Source organism: Nomascus leucogenys, chromosome 21, assembly GCF_006542625.1.
Source record: "Nomascus leucogenys isolate Asia chromosome 21, Asia_NLE_v1, whole genome shotgun sequence".
NCBI classification, from domain to species: Eukaryota; Metazoa; Chordata; class Mammalia; order Primates; family Hylobatidae; genus Nomascus; species Nomascus leucogenys.
The window spans coordinates 78,163,151-78,179,689 of NC_044401.1; the positions used below are offsets into that span (position 1 = coordinate 78,163,151).

General features: G+C 48.4%; 1 protein-coding gene across 1 annotated transcript; it reads left to right on the forward strand.

Annotated features, from left to right (window-relative positions):
• Positions 1-287: 287 nt before the first annotated feature.
• On the forward strand, positions 288-4,229 carry FEZF2 (FEZ family zinc finger 2). The gene is made up of 5 exons (XM_003273643.3): positions 288-605; positions 958-1,867; positions 2,222-2,356; positions 2,563-2,695; positions 3,563-4,229. The coding sequence occupies exons 2-5, from the start codon at positions 1,016-1,018 to the stop codon at positions 3,820-3,822; spliced, it is 1,380 nt and encodes a 459-aa protein (XP_003273691.1). The 5' UTR covers positions 288-605; positions 958-1,015; the 3' UTR covers positions 3,823-4,229.
• Positions 4,230-16,539: the final 12,310 nt, after the last annotated feature.

The window sequence follows — 16,539 nt, forward strand, 5'->3', positions numbered from 1 at the left end:
GTAATTATCATTTGCGCGTGTTCGGGGCTGGCGCCGGTTCCGTGGGTAAATGGCAGTTTATTAGCACGATGCCCAGCTCGGCTGCGGAGGGCTAAGGGATACTTCGGCTACTAGACTGACACCCAAGGGCCCTTTGGGGGCGCCGCGTCCGGGACCCTCCGCCCTCCCCGCGTCCCCCAAACCTGCAGGCCTCCAAAGTTGTGAATCACGCACGGAACTCTGCCTAGGTTTGGGTTTGGGTCCCCCCCCTTTCCTTCCACCGGCAAAACCATCACGATTCCTCCCCCTCCCCCTCCCGTCTCTTCCCTCTTTCCCGATTCGCAAACCGCTCGCACTTTCCCGAGGGGAGCGCGGGCGCCAGTTGCCTCCTTTTAAAGTTTGAGGGGCGGTGGTGGCGGCGGCCGGCAGGCGCGGGGGAACACAGGGGCCGCTACGGGAGCCGCGCCGCCGCCCATGTCATTCCACTTCAAGTGACTTCATGTGATGTCAGCTGAATGTAAAAGACAGTGATCTCACGCGGAGGGGAAGATGTTTGCCATCAAAATGTGACAGAAGAGACACGCTGCATGGCTCGGAACGCATCTCCTTGGTGGTGGGGGAAAGAGGTAAATGCGAGGTGGCTCTCCGGTCCTCTTTAACTTTGCCCCTTCACTGTCCAGCTCCCAGCACGCGTGGCAGAGGCCCGGGTCCAGGGAAGGGCTCAGGGGGGTTAATTTGAGACTCTTTTCTCACCGCCCCCCCCTTTTCTTTTGTAAACCCTCCCCCTTCTTCCCCCTTTCAAAGTCCCAGGGCAGGGGCTGGTGGGTTTCTTTGCGCGCCGGGTTAATGGGCGGTAATTTGGTACCCTTGGGTGCACTTTGTTTTGCCCCTGTTCATTTGAATGCAAATGGATGACCCGGGCCCGACTAGGTGCTTATTAAATTGCAGTTTTTCCCCCCTGCCTTTTCCGGAATGCAGACTTAGAGGAGAGAGGCTGCGCCCTGGCCCAGCCTGGCTCGGCTCAGCTCCGCGCGCCATGGCAAGCTCGGCTTCCCTGGAGACCATGGTGCCCCCGGCCTGCCCGCGCGCCGGAGCGTCGCCGGCCACTTCCAAGACACTGGCCTTTTCCATCGAGCGCATCATGGCCAAGACGTCGGAGCCCCGCGCGCCCTTTGAGCCCCGGCCTGGAGCGCTAGAGGCGGACGGCAGCCAGGGCAAGAAACTGCTCAACCTCTGCTCGCCGCTGCCCTGTATGATCCCCCTCCAGCCCCTAGGCTACGAGGTGCCGTCAAAGACACTGCTCAGTTACTCGGAGCTCTGGAAAAGCAGCCTCCGGGCGGGCGGCGGCGGAGGCGGCGGCGGCGGTGGCGGCGGCGGCGGCGGGGGGGCCCCAGTGTGCGGCGCCAGCGGCTTGTGCAAAACCAACTGTGGCGTGTGCTGCAAGGCCGAGCTGGGCCTGGCGCCGTCTGCGCTGCCCGCGGGCAGGGTCATCAAGCCGCAGGTCATCAACCAGGCTGTGGGGCTGCCGGCCAGCGGCTCGCTCTACTACTTCAACTACCTGGACTCGACCGCGTACCCGCCGTCTGAGCTCCTCAGCGGCCACCTCTTCCCGTCTGGCCTCCTCAATGCGCAGGCCCCCGCAGCCCTGGCTGCTCACCCCAAGCTCTTTCTGCTGGAGAACGCCAAGCTGGCCGGCCTGGCTGCGGACAAGTTCCCCCATCCGGCTCCCTATCCTCATAAGGAGCGCTTGCCTGCGCCGCTGGAGCAGGTACTGAAGGAGAACTCAGCCCTGACTGCCGAGCGCGGAGGCGTCAAGGGCCACAGCAAGCTGCCAGGGGGCTCTGCAGATGGCAAGCCCAAAAACTTCACCTGCGAGGTGTGCGGCAAGGTGAGGCCCAGGGTTCGGCGAGGGGAGGGTCGGGAGGGGCGACCGGCGGCTGCGGCTTCCTTGGGGCAGCCTGGAACGCCCCTTTTTCAAGCTGAGGAGCTCCCCAGTAGTTGACCACCCAAATTGGGAGCCTAGTTGGGCCTCAGTTTCCTATTCTGTAAAATGGGGATGCCTTAGTCAGGGCCACACAGTATTGGTGTAAGCAGGAGTTTGGGAAGCACTTTACAAACTGAAAAAGGCTCTGGTTTCTGAAGGGGGTGTTGGTTGGGGGAGGTAGGCTGTGGCTCCCCTCCCCGGGGCTGATTGTAGGCCCTCGGACAGACGCACCACAAGGCCCCCCATGTCTTTCCATAGGTGTTTAACGCTCACTATAATCTCACCCGCCACATGCCTGTCCACACCGGAGCCAGACCGTTCGTGTGCAAAGTCTGCGGCAAAGGCTTTCGCCAGGCCAGCACGCTCTGCAGGCACAAAATTATCCACACCCAGGTACGTGGCCCCCGGGGTCGGGCCCAGCCGGCGCGCGCCCCCCAGAATCTTAGTGATAACACTGGGGATAGGATAGCCAAAGATTATCCTTTACCCTCTAGGGTTGAGTTGGGGGGTGGGGGTGGGAGTGTCCCTTCCAGGTGTTCCCGAGGTGGCCTCTCCTGGCCAGGGTCTTGGCCTTACTGTGCACTCGCCCCTTTCCTCAGGAAAAGCCACATAAATGCAACCAGTGCGGCAAAGCGTTCAACCGCAGCTCCACGCTCAACACGCATATCCGCATCCACGCGGGCTACAAGCCCTTCGTCTGCGAATTTTGCGGCAAAGGCTTTCACCAAAAAGGTAACGTGCCAGGCGAGGCCTTCTCTTCCCACCTCACCTCAGGACTCGGGTCGCGGCTGGCTGGCAGGAAGGCAAACAGGGATCTGGAGAGAGAAGGCGAAATTTGCAGGCGCGGGCGCAGCATTTCTTTAGAATCGGGTTGTGCCTGGTGTAGGGGGAAGCTCTCCTAGCGGGGTTAGTATGCAGGCTGGGTGCACGGAGAGACTCCGAATTCGAGAGGTCGAAGGAAGTACGGGAACACAGGGAAAGGATGTAGGAAAAGGCGAGGGTATTGCCCTATAGAAAAAGCTTCCTTTTGTATCCGGGACTTCCCTTTCAAATGAAAAATATTGGAGGCAAAATAACCCTCCCGGGAACAATCTAAGATGGGGGGAAACCGGTACGATCCTTGGCCCCCGGCTCGGATTTTCCAAGGCACTTTTGGATCTCCAGGTGGTATTTGGGGTGCGAGAAAGAAGTAACTTTAAAAATGAGAAGGGGAAAAAAAAAAAAAAAAGGATGAAGCCCGGGTTCGTGCGAATTTCTTCTAGTGAGGCATCAGCCAGGAGAAGGACTCGGTGCGTCTCTGGGCTACGCAAAAGTTTCCCGGCCCGCGGAGCGTGGCGGGAGGGATGCTGCACCGGCCTCTGTGGCGGGCGGAGCAGGAGCGCAGAGAGGCTCCGCGGGACTCAGTCTCGGTCTTGTCGGGAGAGCACCCGGCTTGACGCTTACGAAGTTTGACAACTTCTTCACTCGAAGAGGTCGCGCCCGCCTAGCCAAGCGTCGCCTTTTTTGAGCAGGCACCTGGGCTGCCCCTGGGACGCCCGCCTCTTCCTCCCCACCATTCTACTCCATACCCCCACGTTTTTTGTTCTTGATCTCTTGTAGGGAACTACAAGAACCACAAGCTGACCCACAGCGGCGAGAAGCAGTACAAATGTACCATCTGCAACAAGGCCTTCCATCAGGTCTACAACCTAACCTTCCATATGCACACCCACAACGACAAGAAGCCTTTCACGTGCGCCACTTGCGGCAAAGGGTTTTGCAGAAACTTTGACTTAAAGAAACATGTGCGCAAACTCCACGACAGCGTGGGCCCTGCTGCCCCCTCCGCAAAGGACCTGACTAGGACAGTCCAGAGCTGAGAGCTACTGCCTTGCCCTCCCTTCCCTCCCTGCACCACCTGAAAACAGATCACACATATAAACTTATTTCTAAAATTAAAAGAAAAAAACTATAGCAGAGAGGCTAAAATCTATTTATCGAAACCAGCATATTTTTGGAAAGCTAAATGTTTCCTCGATGACTGGCAGCAAACTCGTGGCCCCCACCTTTGTATATTCAGGAAACTTATTTAAATCCAGTGCGCCGAAACGTATTTAATTCCAGGCCTCCGCTTCTTCTGGGGCAGCCAGTTTTAATCCCAGCCTGTCACCGTGAGCGCCCCAGAAGAGCGCGGCGCCCCTAGCCATCTTTATACAGCAATGTAAATCCTCCTGTACAAGCGAACACGGAATATATACATATATAACTCAATAAACAGAATCATTAGTGCGCGTTTTTTTCCCCCTCTCCCCTCGCGGCGAGGTCAGCCCAGCAACCCCAAAGAACGAGAAGGAATTAGGCGTTTATAGCATTTCCTTCCTAAATGCACCAATTTTGAGGCGCTGGGGCCAGGGTAGAGGCCAAACCGGTGTTCTTGCTGCGCTTGTGTGCTAAGGCCCCCAGGAGTGAGGGCGAGCAGGCCTTACGTCGGCCTACAGCAGGTGCCAAGTTTTTATTTGGTGACTGTTCAGACGCTTGGGATTCTGGGTGTTGCCTTATTTGGGTAAGCAAATTCAAAGAAAAGGGTTAAAAGCGACTGGGTGTTGGGGAGCAGCTTTTGGGAGCGTCCTTGAGCAAAGCGCCACGCCCCGCCGAGGGTAAGCGATCTACGCCCTACCCCACCGGAGAGCTTCTGGGCGCGTCCACTTCTCCGGGGGACCTAAGGAGGGCAACCACCGCTCCCAATCTCCCTTGGCGGCGAGAACTGGAGGGTAAGGGTCCCCCAGGCCAGCCAGAGCCTCGGGGCTCACTGGCCTGCGCTCTCGGTCTGGGGCTGGCCTCCCGGTGCCGTGAGCCCTGCCGCCGGAGGGCGCGCCCGGGCTCCCCGAGCTCCCTGCCGCCGCCGCCGCCTCCTGGGTCCTGATTACCGCTCCGTTAGCCCATTTCCTGAATAGCTATCTCTGCTGCCGAGCACGCTGATGAAATGATCTCACGCTTGCTTTCTAAGTAATGACCCAAATTAAGAGAGAAAACAGAGACCCTTCAAACAGCATTACATTAATCATCTAATCATTCCCAGGAGGGGGCCGGCCGCCGCCGCCCCGTTTGATCCGAATCTGGATAATCAAGAGCTCGGATTACTGGCGCGTCGCGCCGGGCCTCCCCCTACACACACTTTTAATATCCGCGCGGCGATTCAGCCCACGTCTTTTGGAACAATGTTCCTCAGCGCCAGGAGGAAGCGCGGCGCGGGGCCCGGGAGTGCGCTTCCACGCAACCTCCCCATTGAGGGGGCGAGCGTGGCTGGGAGCTGACCCCACGCGGATTTCCACTGCGGGAGACGACTATTTGAAGGGAAAGATGCTTAACGCAAAGGGCACCCCCTCACTCCCCCAAGTAACTCAGAAAGTGACTGGAGTGCGGGTTTGCCCAACGCCTGGTATACAGTAGGCGCTCAGTGCTGAGCGTGCCAGTGGTTTCCACTAGCGAAAACGCTGTCATCTCCCGAGGGCTTGCTCTATGCCAGGAACTTAACACACATCCTCTCGAACGGTGACTACAACCCTCAAGCTAGGCATGATTATTCCCACTCTACAGATGGAGAAATAGAGGCAGAGACGAACTATGTGACATGCCTGGGGTCACCAGGCTTGGTAGAGCAGGAATTCGAACTCCGGGGGTTTTAGGAGGCCTACGCTTCAGTGGAGGAAGAATCTCGGGGTTGGGGCTCGGAGAAAGACGCTCTGGGGCAGGGTGGAGGTTCTGTCCTGGTCAGCCAACGGTTCCGTCCCCGCCCGCCGCCCGATTCGCAGACCCATTGCGCGGGGAAGGAGAATTGTCGATTTTGTTTGCACAGAGGACGGCGACAGCTTCCTCAGGCTGTCGCGGGGGTATTTTTAGTACCTCCGATTCAGAAATAGGAACGCGTACATTAGAATTCCATTTCCTGAAAGGAGAGCGTCCTCGTTTTTTTGTATTGCTCCCCTCCTCCCCTCAAGTCTAGGAAGACGCAGCCAGGGGAGGGGGGAAGAGGAAGCGAGGGGGAATTTAAATGTTAGCTCGTTCTGGCTGCAGTTCGCTGAGGGGAGATTGGGACCCAGAGGAATATGCAGATTTAACTCCGAAATCTCGGTGGATGCCACAAATCCCAGGAAACCCCAGGATGGGCGAGGAGGACTTGGCGGCTAAGGATACGAACATATCGCCTTGCTTTTCCCAGACATCTATCCCCAGGGAGACTGCAGGCCGGTTGAAGGAGTCAGCTCCCTTTCCTTGTCCTCATATAGTACAATAGTGTCTTATTAGCGCTCTCCCCCCATTATGTCTGGGAGATCTTGGGTGTCCTATGACAGTGCCCTATGACAGCCATCTCAACCAAAATCTTTTCCTTCCTCTGGAGAGGACCATTTGCAAATGTGGTTCTCGAAGACCAGACAATGCCCAGGGCAAGCCCACCTTTTTCTTAAATAGCTCCAAAACTTTGGGTGAGGGACAGATACCACAAAATTTAATGTAAAGTCTCCTCTTTTAAAAGTTATGGGAAATGTTGGCCTGCACGTGGAAATCAGGGTCAAGTTCTCTTTAAGAAGGAAAGATAAATAAAAGAGAGAACGCCTTCCCCACCACCGCCCAGGGAAATAACTCCCTAACCATCAAGTGAGAGAACATTCTTTGAGAAAGTCTGTAATAAGTTTTCACGGAGAGAGACTCCAAGGGTCCCCCATCTCATAAAACTAGAGAAATTTGCTTCCAGGCTTAAAATTCTGAAGAGGGATGGGGGCGTGCTTGCTTGCAAACTAGGCAGCAAATAATATAAAACTCATGCGTAGAGGTGGAGGCATTTCTGTCATGGACTGCTCATCTCTGCAGTGGTTGGGGGAGGAACATTAACTGTAGCTCAGGGGTATAACTGAGTAGAGTTTCTTGCACACTTCAACATCCTTGAGGTTGTTTCCTCATAACTTGATTGTTACTTAACCTTCACACCAGATTCCGTCAATCGCTCTCACCTACCTGAGAAGGTGTTATTTCACATCTGGCGCTAATTGTGGATAAACAGAGTTCTCTGTATCTATAGGGCTTAGTTCTACTTTCCACGAGTTTGAAGTCACTCCCAGGTTTAAGATGTCGGCTTCCTTCAGGTGTGGGATTCAGGAAAGGATTCCTTCACCTGAAAAGTAGTGTGAGGAGAAAAGGAACCTTCTGCCTGAATTACAAAACACCTTTCACAGCCAGCACGTGTTCTAAAGCCAACACTAAGCCCTTTCAGTAACCATCTTAGCTATTCATCCTTCTTAGTTATTCACCATGCATCGGAATTGATGGGTGAAAGGCTCTGTTTTCTGATTTTTCCCTCTCTTAATATTAAACTGTTTGCATGACTTGTAGTTTACAATATTAATAAATGACTTAAACAAGGTAGTCATCAGCTGCATATTAATATTCTAACCTTGATTAAATTGAAGAGGCTGCCCTTAAAAAATATTTTTAAAAAATCAAATTGCGGGGGAGGGGAATCCTGTCACAGACACAAAAAAGACTCCAATTATCTTTTCCCCTACAAGATGTTTGTTCTGTCCATGACTGCTCACACTTCAGCAATCTTGCCAGCAAGACTCAAAAAAAAAAAAAAAAAAAAAAAAACCTTCTTCCAAAGCCACAGCCTCGTACATAACAGATTGTACAGTCCTATTGCCTTAGGCGGGTTAGAGGTTCCTCTCTGCAAAGAGTGACACAGAAAAGTTGCCAACATCCCAGACACATTTTGGGGGGCACTGTGCTCGTTCTTGCCTTAGCAGCAGAAGTGGGTCTAGATGGTCCCCATTTTGCTGTTTGGCTCACAAGTGAGTAGGGGGCTGCTTGAGCCAGGCCCAAGAGTTAAAGCAGTAAGGCGTCCAGGTGTGCTGGTGGTGAGTGGGCCGGGAGAGGGAAGGAGGTGATAAGAGGGAGGGTGGGGGGGCTGCCAAAGAGAGGACAGGAGTCTTGAGAAAACGCTGGGAAATAAACAACCTCAAGGCAGCTGCGTTGCCCTTTTCCCTGCACTTCCCTCTCAAACGTCTGAGCAACCAGTTTGCTCCTAGAAACATGTTAATTGCCAACGGAGCTCATTAAGGCATGCACATGCAAAACACAGCAAGAAAGATTAAATGGACAAAAGCGCAATAATGAACTGTCAACAATCGGGCCCATCTACGCGACCAGGATCACTCAAGAATGAGGCATTTAGAGGCAACAAAGGATTGTCTGGGACAGGAAGAAAAGACGACCTAGACTTTTGTTTAGTCAACACAATTGATTACAAATGAGAGATTAACAGGATAGCTTCAGATTTTTTTTAAAAGAGGCAGAAAAGAAAAGTCCAATTAAGTCCACCGAATGTTAACTACATTGCGTTCTATGCCTAGCCCCAAAGAAATTCTCATTAAACCATCCCTGGCGATCCCTTTTGGAAAGTAATTTGTCTCCCTGATGGAGCAGAGAAAGAGAATCGTGTAAAAGAAAGCGTTAGTTCTTGGCACAATGAGCTTAGGAGACACACTAGAAAGAGCCAAAGGGGGAGTTAATGAGCATCTGACAAACTGCTTGGATTCAGGCCTAGAGAACAGCGATGAAAAGATGAAATTTGCCAACAACTATTCTTTATATCAAACATAAAAAGGCCAATCTGAAATGGGGCTGCTCAAAACTGGTTGAAAGTACATAGCCCAAGAAAAGGGAACCACGGCCAGGCCCCTTGGTGGACAGTGGACAGACAGTGTGAAGAACTCAACAGGCCAAGAGTTAGGAAATAAGCAGAAGGGTGGACTGACTCTCCGTGGCAGAGCAAACTCCAGCCACCGGCCCCAGGCCTTTGGAGGTGCTGATTTGAAGCTCTTGGTGCCCATCCCCCACCCTCTGGATGTTTTTTTCATGAGTGAAAAATGAATGTATCAGGCTAGCATTCGAGGGTTCCCCAAAAGTTCTGATAATTTGGTAATTAGCTGCTGGCAATCAGCAAGCCACCCCCCTCTCTTCTAGACCCATAGGCCTCCCAAGGGCACCATATGTTACCAGCTCACATTCAGTTTTTCTACCCTCCTTTGTCCTAGTGACCATTCAAAACCCTCACCCTTAGGTGATTGCCTTCCTAATTCTGCATGGAGCAGAGATGGCAAGGAAATGAAGACATTGATCCTGCCACGGCTTTGTGGAATAGGTCATGAAGCGTTCACATTATTATAGTTGTTCCTCTGGCTTTAAGAAACTACCTCATTTTAATGTTTCCCTTTTTGAACAAAGTAGGTCAACAGTATATGTCTCTATGAGATACATATTACATTTTAATTAAACATAAACGTCCAGGCATCCCAACAGCAGAAGTGTTAAAGCGGTTCTTTTACACTCGGTGTTCAGCAGAGCCAGGTAAACAGAACCTAGAGGTGTGACAGGATTTTTAAGTTTAGTCCATTAGTTAAGCAACCCAGAACAAATTCTCTGGTTTCTTAATGCCTTGTTGATTCCATCATTGAGGTGGATGGGTGCCATCTCAGATACTAGAGTGCAGCATTTAAATCTCGATTCTGGGTTTTGTATTCTTACTCTCAAATCCTTGGTAACAGCTATCACATTTCTGAGGGCTTGGCTTGCACTTCCAGGCTTCGCTCATGCTTCATGGAAAAAAATGTATTAGTGTCTAGAAGTTAGAAAGGAGGAAGAAGAAGTATACCAAATTCAAAATAAAAACAGTCATCTAAGATTAGAGACTAGCTCTGGTTTTCAAAGCACAGAAGTGTTACAGAATCAAGAAGGTGTGTTTCAGGAAAGGGAGGTGAAAATGAGACTTTCCTACTGCAGAGAGACCAGAATCTGATACAGTTAATTCTTCACCAAGGCATCCTGTTAAAGCTACGTGGCCCAACATGACTGTCATTGTTTCTCTCCTTTCTTCAGTGTTTTTCAGTCCTAGGTCTTATTTGGAGTTATTTTGCCTCAAAAAGTTTCAATGGTGTCCCCAGAGTTTCCAAATGTCCTCACTTTGCCACTGAAGTGGCTGGTGCTTACTTGCCTAAGGAAGGATGGCATGTTATCTCTAAGAAGAAAGGGTGAGTGGCTAGGAGCCTGGAGTCTGGCGTAAGAGCAAGCTGAGTTCAAATCTTGTCTCAGCCACTTGCCAGAAAACAACTTTTATCTCCGTGTCTTCATCTGCAAAATGGAAATATTAAGGATACCTATCTCTCCGGGTTGTTGTGAGAGTTAAATGAGTTAACACATACAATTACAACTGTAGAACAACAACTGGCGTGTATATACTAAGCATTCCAGAGGCCATTATTATCAGAAAAACTCAAGTATTAAAACTTTTATACAACACTTTGTAAAGAAACTACCAGTATTATCTTGTTGACTCCTCATTACTTTTTTTTTTTTTTTTTTTTTTTTGAGACAGTGTCTTGTCTTGCTCTGTCATCCGGGCTGGAATGCGGTTGCTTGATCATAGCTCACTGCAGCCAAGCGATCCTCCCACCTCAACTTCCTGAGTAGCTGGGACCACAGGCATGCGCCGGCATGTGCCACCATGCGCTACCATGCGCCACCATGCTCAGCTAATTTTTAAAATTTTTGTAGAGTGTCTTGCTACATTGCCCAGGCTGGCCTCGAACTCCTGGGTTCAGGCAATCCTCCCTCCTCAGCCTCTCAAAGTGTTGGGATTAAAGGCCTGAGCCACTGCACCTGGCTTACTACATATTTATGAGGCAGTTTTCTTAGCCCTATTTTAAAAGAGAGCAAACTGAGTTGCTGAGAGGGTATGACTCCCTTTAGCTCACATAACTGACACACAATAAAGCTGGGACTCACCCTCAGTTGATTGTCTGATAGTGGTGCCACAGTTCTAACAGGAATGTACATAAGAATCACATAAAGATTTTGCTAAAAATGGAGATTTCTGGACCCCATGAAACTTAGCATTTCATGAGACGCCAAGTCAACAGATCTGGTTTGTGGCCCAGGAATCTGCATTTGATCTGATGCAGGTGGTTCCCCAAACTATACTTTGAAAAACACTGATTTGGCATCTGTGTTCTTTCCACTTCACCATGCTGCTGCCTTTGAAAGAAAGACGTAAGATGAAATACCATCAGCTCTTCTTAAATTCGTACATTTGACATTGACTCAACAAATATGGCTTGAACATCTCTTATGTGTCAGGCAGTCTATTGGGTGCTGAATTTACAAAGAAGAAGAGGACAGGCCGGGCACTGTGGCTCACTCCTGTAATCCCAGCACTTTGGGAGGCCGAGGCGGGCGGATCATGAGGTCAGGAGATCGAGACCATCCTGGCTAACACGGTGAAACCCCATATCTATTAAAAATACGAAAAATTAGCTGGGCGTGGTGGCGGGCGCCTGTAGTCCCAGCTACTAGGAAGGCTGAGCAGGAGAATGGCGTGAACCCAGGAGGCGGAGCTTGCAATGAGCCGAGATTGTGCCACTGAACTCCAGCCTGGGTGGAAAAAAAAAAAAATTCTATATATATATATATATATATATATATCTACATATATATAGATAGATATAGATATAGATATAGAGAGAGGGAGAGATAGATAGAGGACGTATCCTCTGCCCTGGAGGGGTTTATAGTTTAGTGGAAGAGAATAAAACATACAACAAAAATCCCCATATAGAGAGTGGTTAAGAAGATGAAATTGGGCATTCGATCTAGTCTGGGTTGGTGTGTGTAGTGGACATCTGTTATTTTTGCCTGCTAATCATCATTCTCCCGTCTGGTAACAACACCCAGTATTTCCTTTGGAAAAACCACCCCTCCCCCACTCTCAGTCCATACGGTTAAGGTGGAAGCTATTCCAGCCCTCCGCATGGGCATGTGATCCAGGCCTGGCCAATCAGAGTGCAGCACCTTCTTGGTCACAGCGAATGGCTCAGAACTGAGCACCTGACCCAAAGAGAGCCAATGAGAGTTCTACTCAGGACTTTGCCAGAGCAGAAGTCTTTCTTCTGGGTTGATAAATAGGTTATAGTCAGATGTTAGTCTGCGGATCTGGTGTGCTACAATGTTAGGAAAGACCTTCCTGTGCTGAGAATGTTAGAGGTAGAGCATGAGAAGAGTTGAGACCTGGACCTTGACCTCATTGGATCCTGGTATCACTGAAGCCAAATGCACATGTGGACTTATGTATTTGCTTAAATGCAGTCTCTCTGCTCTAATCCTAAGATTCCTGAATGATACTGGGCAGAAGACAGGGAAGTCTAAGATAACTTCTCTTGAGGAAGTGATCCTTACACTGAGATTTCGAAGAGCAGCAGGTGTTCTCTATGGAGGAAAGGAGGAAAGGATATCTCTGACAACCTAAGTGAAAACACAGAAGCAAAAAAAAAAAAAAAAAGACAGGAAGTTGATGACAACTATATGTGGTTTGACATGACTGGATTTAGTATTAACAGATCTGACTCTGAAACCTTGCTCTGCTTCTGAGCAGCTGTGGGACACTGGGCTAGAGGTTTGCCCTCTTTAAGCCTCAGGTCCCTCATCCGCAAAATGAGCACAGTAACATCTGCTGCACAGGACTGTTATGATGATCTAATGCAATAGGACAAGTCTAACACCTGATCCATTGCCAGCATTTAGGTAAGTGACCGCAATTATTATTGCTGGAAGGTGAGGGACCTTACGACGGAGTGACTGGACAGCATTCTAAATTTCCTGAATAATCCGATGGAGTTGACTTCTGGAGCTAGAGATGTCTTAGGGCAGAGAGAACAAGTGCTGAGGCCTGCCTGTTTCTGAGTGAAGCAGTAGGAGGTAGATGAAACGTCATGGGCTTTGGAGTCACATAAGCCAGCTGATTTCAAGACTTACCAGCTGCATGACCATAGGTGATTCCTCTTAACATTCAGAGACCCAGTTGTCTCATCTTTGAAATCTTTAATATTAATAGGGTAGTTTTTAGAAAGATTTTTTTCCAGATATTCCATTTTGTTTTAGATTTGGGGGGTACATGTGCTTGCGTGTTACATGGGTATATTGCATACTGGTCTGGTGGGAATTGAGCTTCTAGTATACCCATTACCCAAATAGTGAATGTTGTACCTGATAGGCAATTTTTCGATTCTTGCTCCTCTCCCATCCTCCCCCTTTTTGGAGTCCCCAGTGTCTTGTTAGAAGGATTTAAATGACATAAAATGTGCAAAGTACATGGCACATAGATGTTGAATAAATTATAGCTATTTACTCTTATGATTAATTACTACTGCTAATGTTATTATCACTCTAATCTTGGGATATTTGGTTGGCAGAGCAAATAGGACTACAGTGTTCTTTAGCAAATAAAATGCTATAAGAACTACAAGGGCAGGAACTGCATCTGCTTTGTTGGCTATGTTGTGTCCTATGCTTGGCATTTAGTGGGTACATTAAATTTAAGAGGTGGATATCAGCTTCCACTCCTCCCCATGGGTGGGAAGGTTAACAAACCCAGTATTATGAATAGCCATGTTGCACTCCATTCTGTAGCACTTTAGTCATAAAACAAATATTTATTGAAGGCTTGGTCTGTGCTGGGCATTGCGGTAGGGACACAACTGTAAAGAAGACAAATTGACCTTGTGGAGCTCACGTCCTAATGGTGGGAGACACATGATAAATATGTCAAGTAACATGAAGTAATTTCAGATGATGGTAAACACCAGGAAGGAAATAAAAGAGAGTGACCAGATAGGACATATCTGGGAGAAGGCTACTTTAAATAGGTGGCCAGTACCAGTTTTGGTGCAATTTAAGTCCCTGATGCACCCAGGAACTAAGAGAAGCATCAGTACAACTCCAGTTGGCCCATCAAATTAATCCACTTGGATTTAATAAAAAAGCCTCCCTTCCCCCAGAGCTCCAAGTTGCCCATTGATTGATCCAGCTCAAATCTGCTTTAGGACTCAGAAAAGGAGTTTTTGAGGGTATGCCACAGAAAACAAAGAACATTCCTGGCCAGTGGGTGGAGTAGGCCATTGACCCACATACCATTTTCCCACTGAATGGAATGGTAATTGATCAAAGTAAAAAAATTTATAGAAAGAGATACTGCTGCCATGTTTTTAAACCGTGCATTTCCCAGCCAAGTCTCCAGATGGAATCACCGAAGCAACACATCCTTGACTTAAATGTGACTGTTTAACAGTTATATTGGGTAGGCCATATTTTTCCACAAGGAGGTGGTTGCTTGTCTTAGGAACTTGAGACTCTTAACAGACTTTTGGGTGAGAGCTTTCCAGGATACCACTCTTTCTCTCACACTTCCTGAAGTCACAGAAGTCGGAGACCTAGCTGTAGTGTCAGGAGAAGGGAACGACAGAGTGAACTGTTACACAAGCTCATAGAATGATGAGGTTTGTAGGATGTCTTAGTGCCAATGACTGTCACTAATGAAAAATTCCTAAACACAAGGATGATTTATTGTTTGTTTTTGCCTGAGCAGCATCCACTTTCCCTTCTCCTGGTTATCAGCATTCTAATTGGCTTTGGGATAGCTGCCCTTCTTCACTGAACACAGATCACTGGAACTGTTGAGAAGCAATCTGTCCTTCCCCCCATGCCATATCCACTGGCCAAGGAACAGACATGAGACCCAAGCTAGGTCATACAGATGCTTTCTCTGTTGACCCTTGAGCAGAGGGATAAGACTGTAAATAACTGATGCTCATTCATTCCAAGGAGACTGTGAATCAATTTATTTTAAGAAGACTGTGGACCTGTTGGTTACACATCCTAAGTTGCTCTAATTTTTGCCTTTCCAAATCTGGCATTACAACCTTTGTTTTATTCTATTAGCTGCCCAATAACATTCCAGTGAATTTATTTTTCACGTAAATTGGACAGTGTTGTCCTCTACAGCTTGCCACCAAAGATGCAGATGAGTATAGTCAGCTTCCTTCCACAACCCGCCTTCTCTTTGTAGTCCTGGAACCAGGACATCTCACAGTCAAGATTGGATTTCCCTTTCCAGGATTTTTACTGTCTGCCTGAATCCCTCCTTATACTCCTGAGGGTCCTTCAGGCAGCGTGGCTCACACATTCAGTGCTCTGATGAAACCCCGTCTCTACTAAAAATACAAAAAATTAGCTGGGCATGGTGGCGCGCTCCTGTAGTCCCAGCTACTCAGGAGGCTGAGGCAGGAGAATGGCATGAACCCAGGAGGTGGAGCTTGCAGTGAGCCGAGATTGCACCACTGCACTCCAGCCTGTGGGACAGAGCAAGACTCTGTCTCAAAAAAAAAAAAAAAAAAAAAAAAGAAAGAAAGAAAGATAGTTGCCTGAGGCCAAGCAGTGAGATGGGAGGAAGGCTAGCTTCTAGAGTCTGAGTTTAGAAGTCTTTGCTTTGTTAACTGAACACAGATCCTAAAACCTTGTACATTTAGGGAAGAAGTTTTCTGTATCTATCCTTTGTTCCTTTCCAAAAATGAATACATATTTCAATAAGGCTGTCCTATATATTTAACAAGATTCCATATATTCAAATAAAGATCCCTTATATTCAGTAAAGTTGTTAGTATAAATAGAAAACAAGGTTACAAATAAGAGAAAAATACAGTAGCTACAAAGATTACTGAGAGAGAAGCCTGGTTCAATAGACATTGAATCTCCTAAGGCCGAAGATGAAAAAGGAAAGGACAATAGATTATATTGTACTGTTGATTTTTAAGAGACATCAGAAAACAAACACAACAACTTCCTTGATCAGATTTTCTTTCAAGTTACCTCTTCAACCTTAAATATTGTGAAGTACGTGTTCATAAGCTCTCATATAGGCTCATAAGTCTTAACCTATAAGATCAAGTTCTCATAGGCTAGCACGAGTTGTGTTGCCTAATAACAACTAGAAGCTGCCAGACAACTTCAGTTATGACACAGTTTGTGGAAAAAGAAATGAAGGAAATCAAAGCTCTGATTATTGTGACTGATTCATAAAAATGCATGACTTTTAGTAAAATTGCCCTCTTGGCCAAAATTTTCTCTCATAGAAATTTCTCATATCTTATACATCCATGATCAAATTTGCAGGGTTTCTCTGGGGATGAAGGCAGAGCAGAGTTGGAGGTTCTGCCTGAGCCAGCGTAAACATGGGATTTAAGCTGTAGGTCTAGGATTAATTTGAAGATGATGCACAAGGTCTCTACGGTTTTCTCTCAAATCTATAAAATTGACATAAGTCAACTATCTACTGCAAAGGAATATTGTGTTGTAAAAGAACGTACTGATGTTTGCAATTGCATCCCTCGAGGGGTGCTTTGTAGAACTCACAAGTGGCTGCTCTAAGCTTAAAGCACTCATCACATCACTTCTGGTTAGATCAAGGGAAATCAATGGCTTTGGAAGTCAGTGTTATATATTCTGTCCTCTGGGAAAATAAATGCCAAAGTGTCTGCTAGAGAAAAGAGATTTGGGAGTTTTCAGTTTTCCCTATGAGCCCTTTAATGGGGGCTGATTTCCTTCTTAGTTTGTTTCCCACCTCTAGGGTTTTGAGGTGAGCCCAACGAGTGAGAATCCTTCTCCCTCCTCTACCTCACTTTTCCCGTGGCTGGCTGGCTCCCTCTCCTCCTCGGAGTATA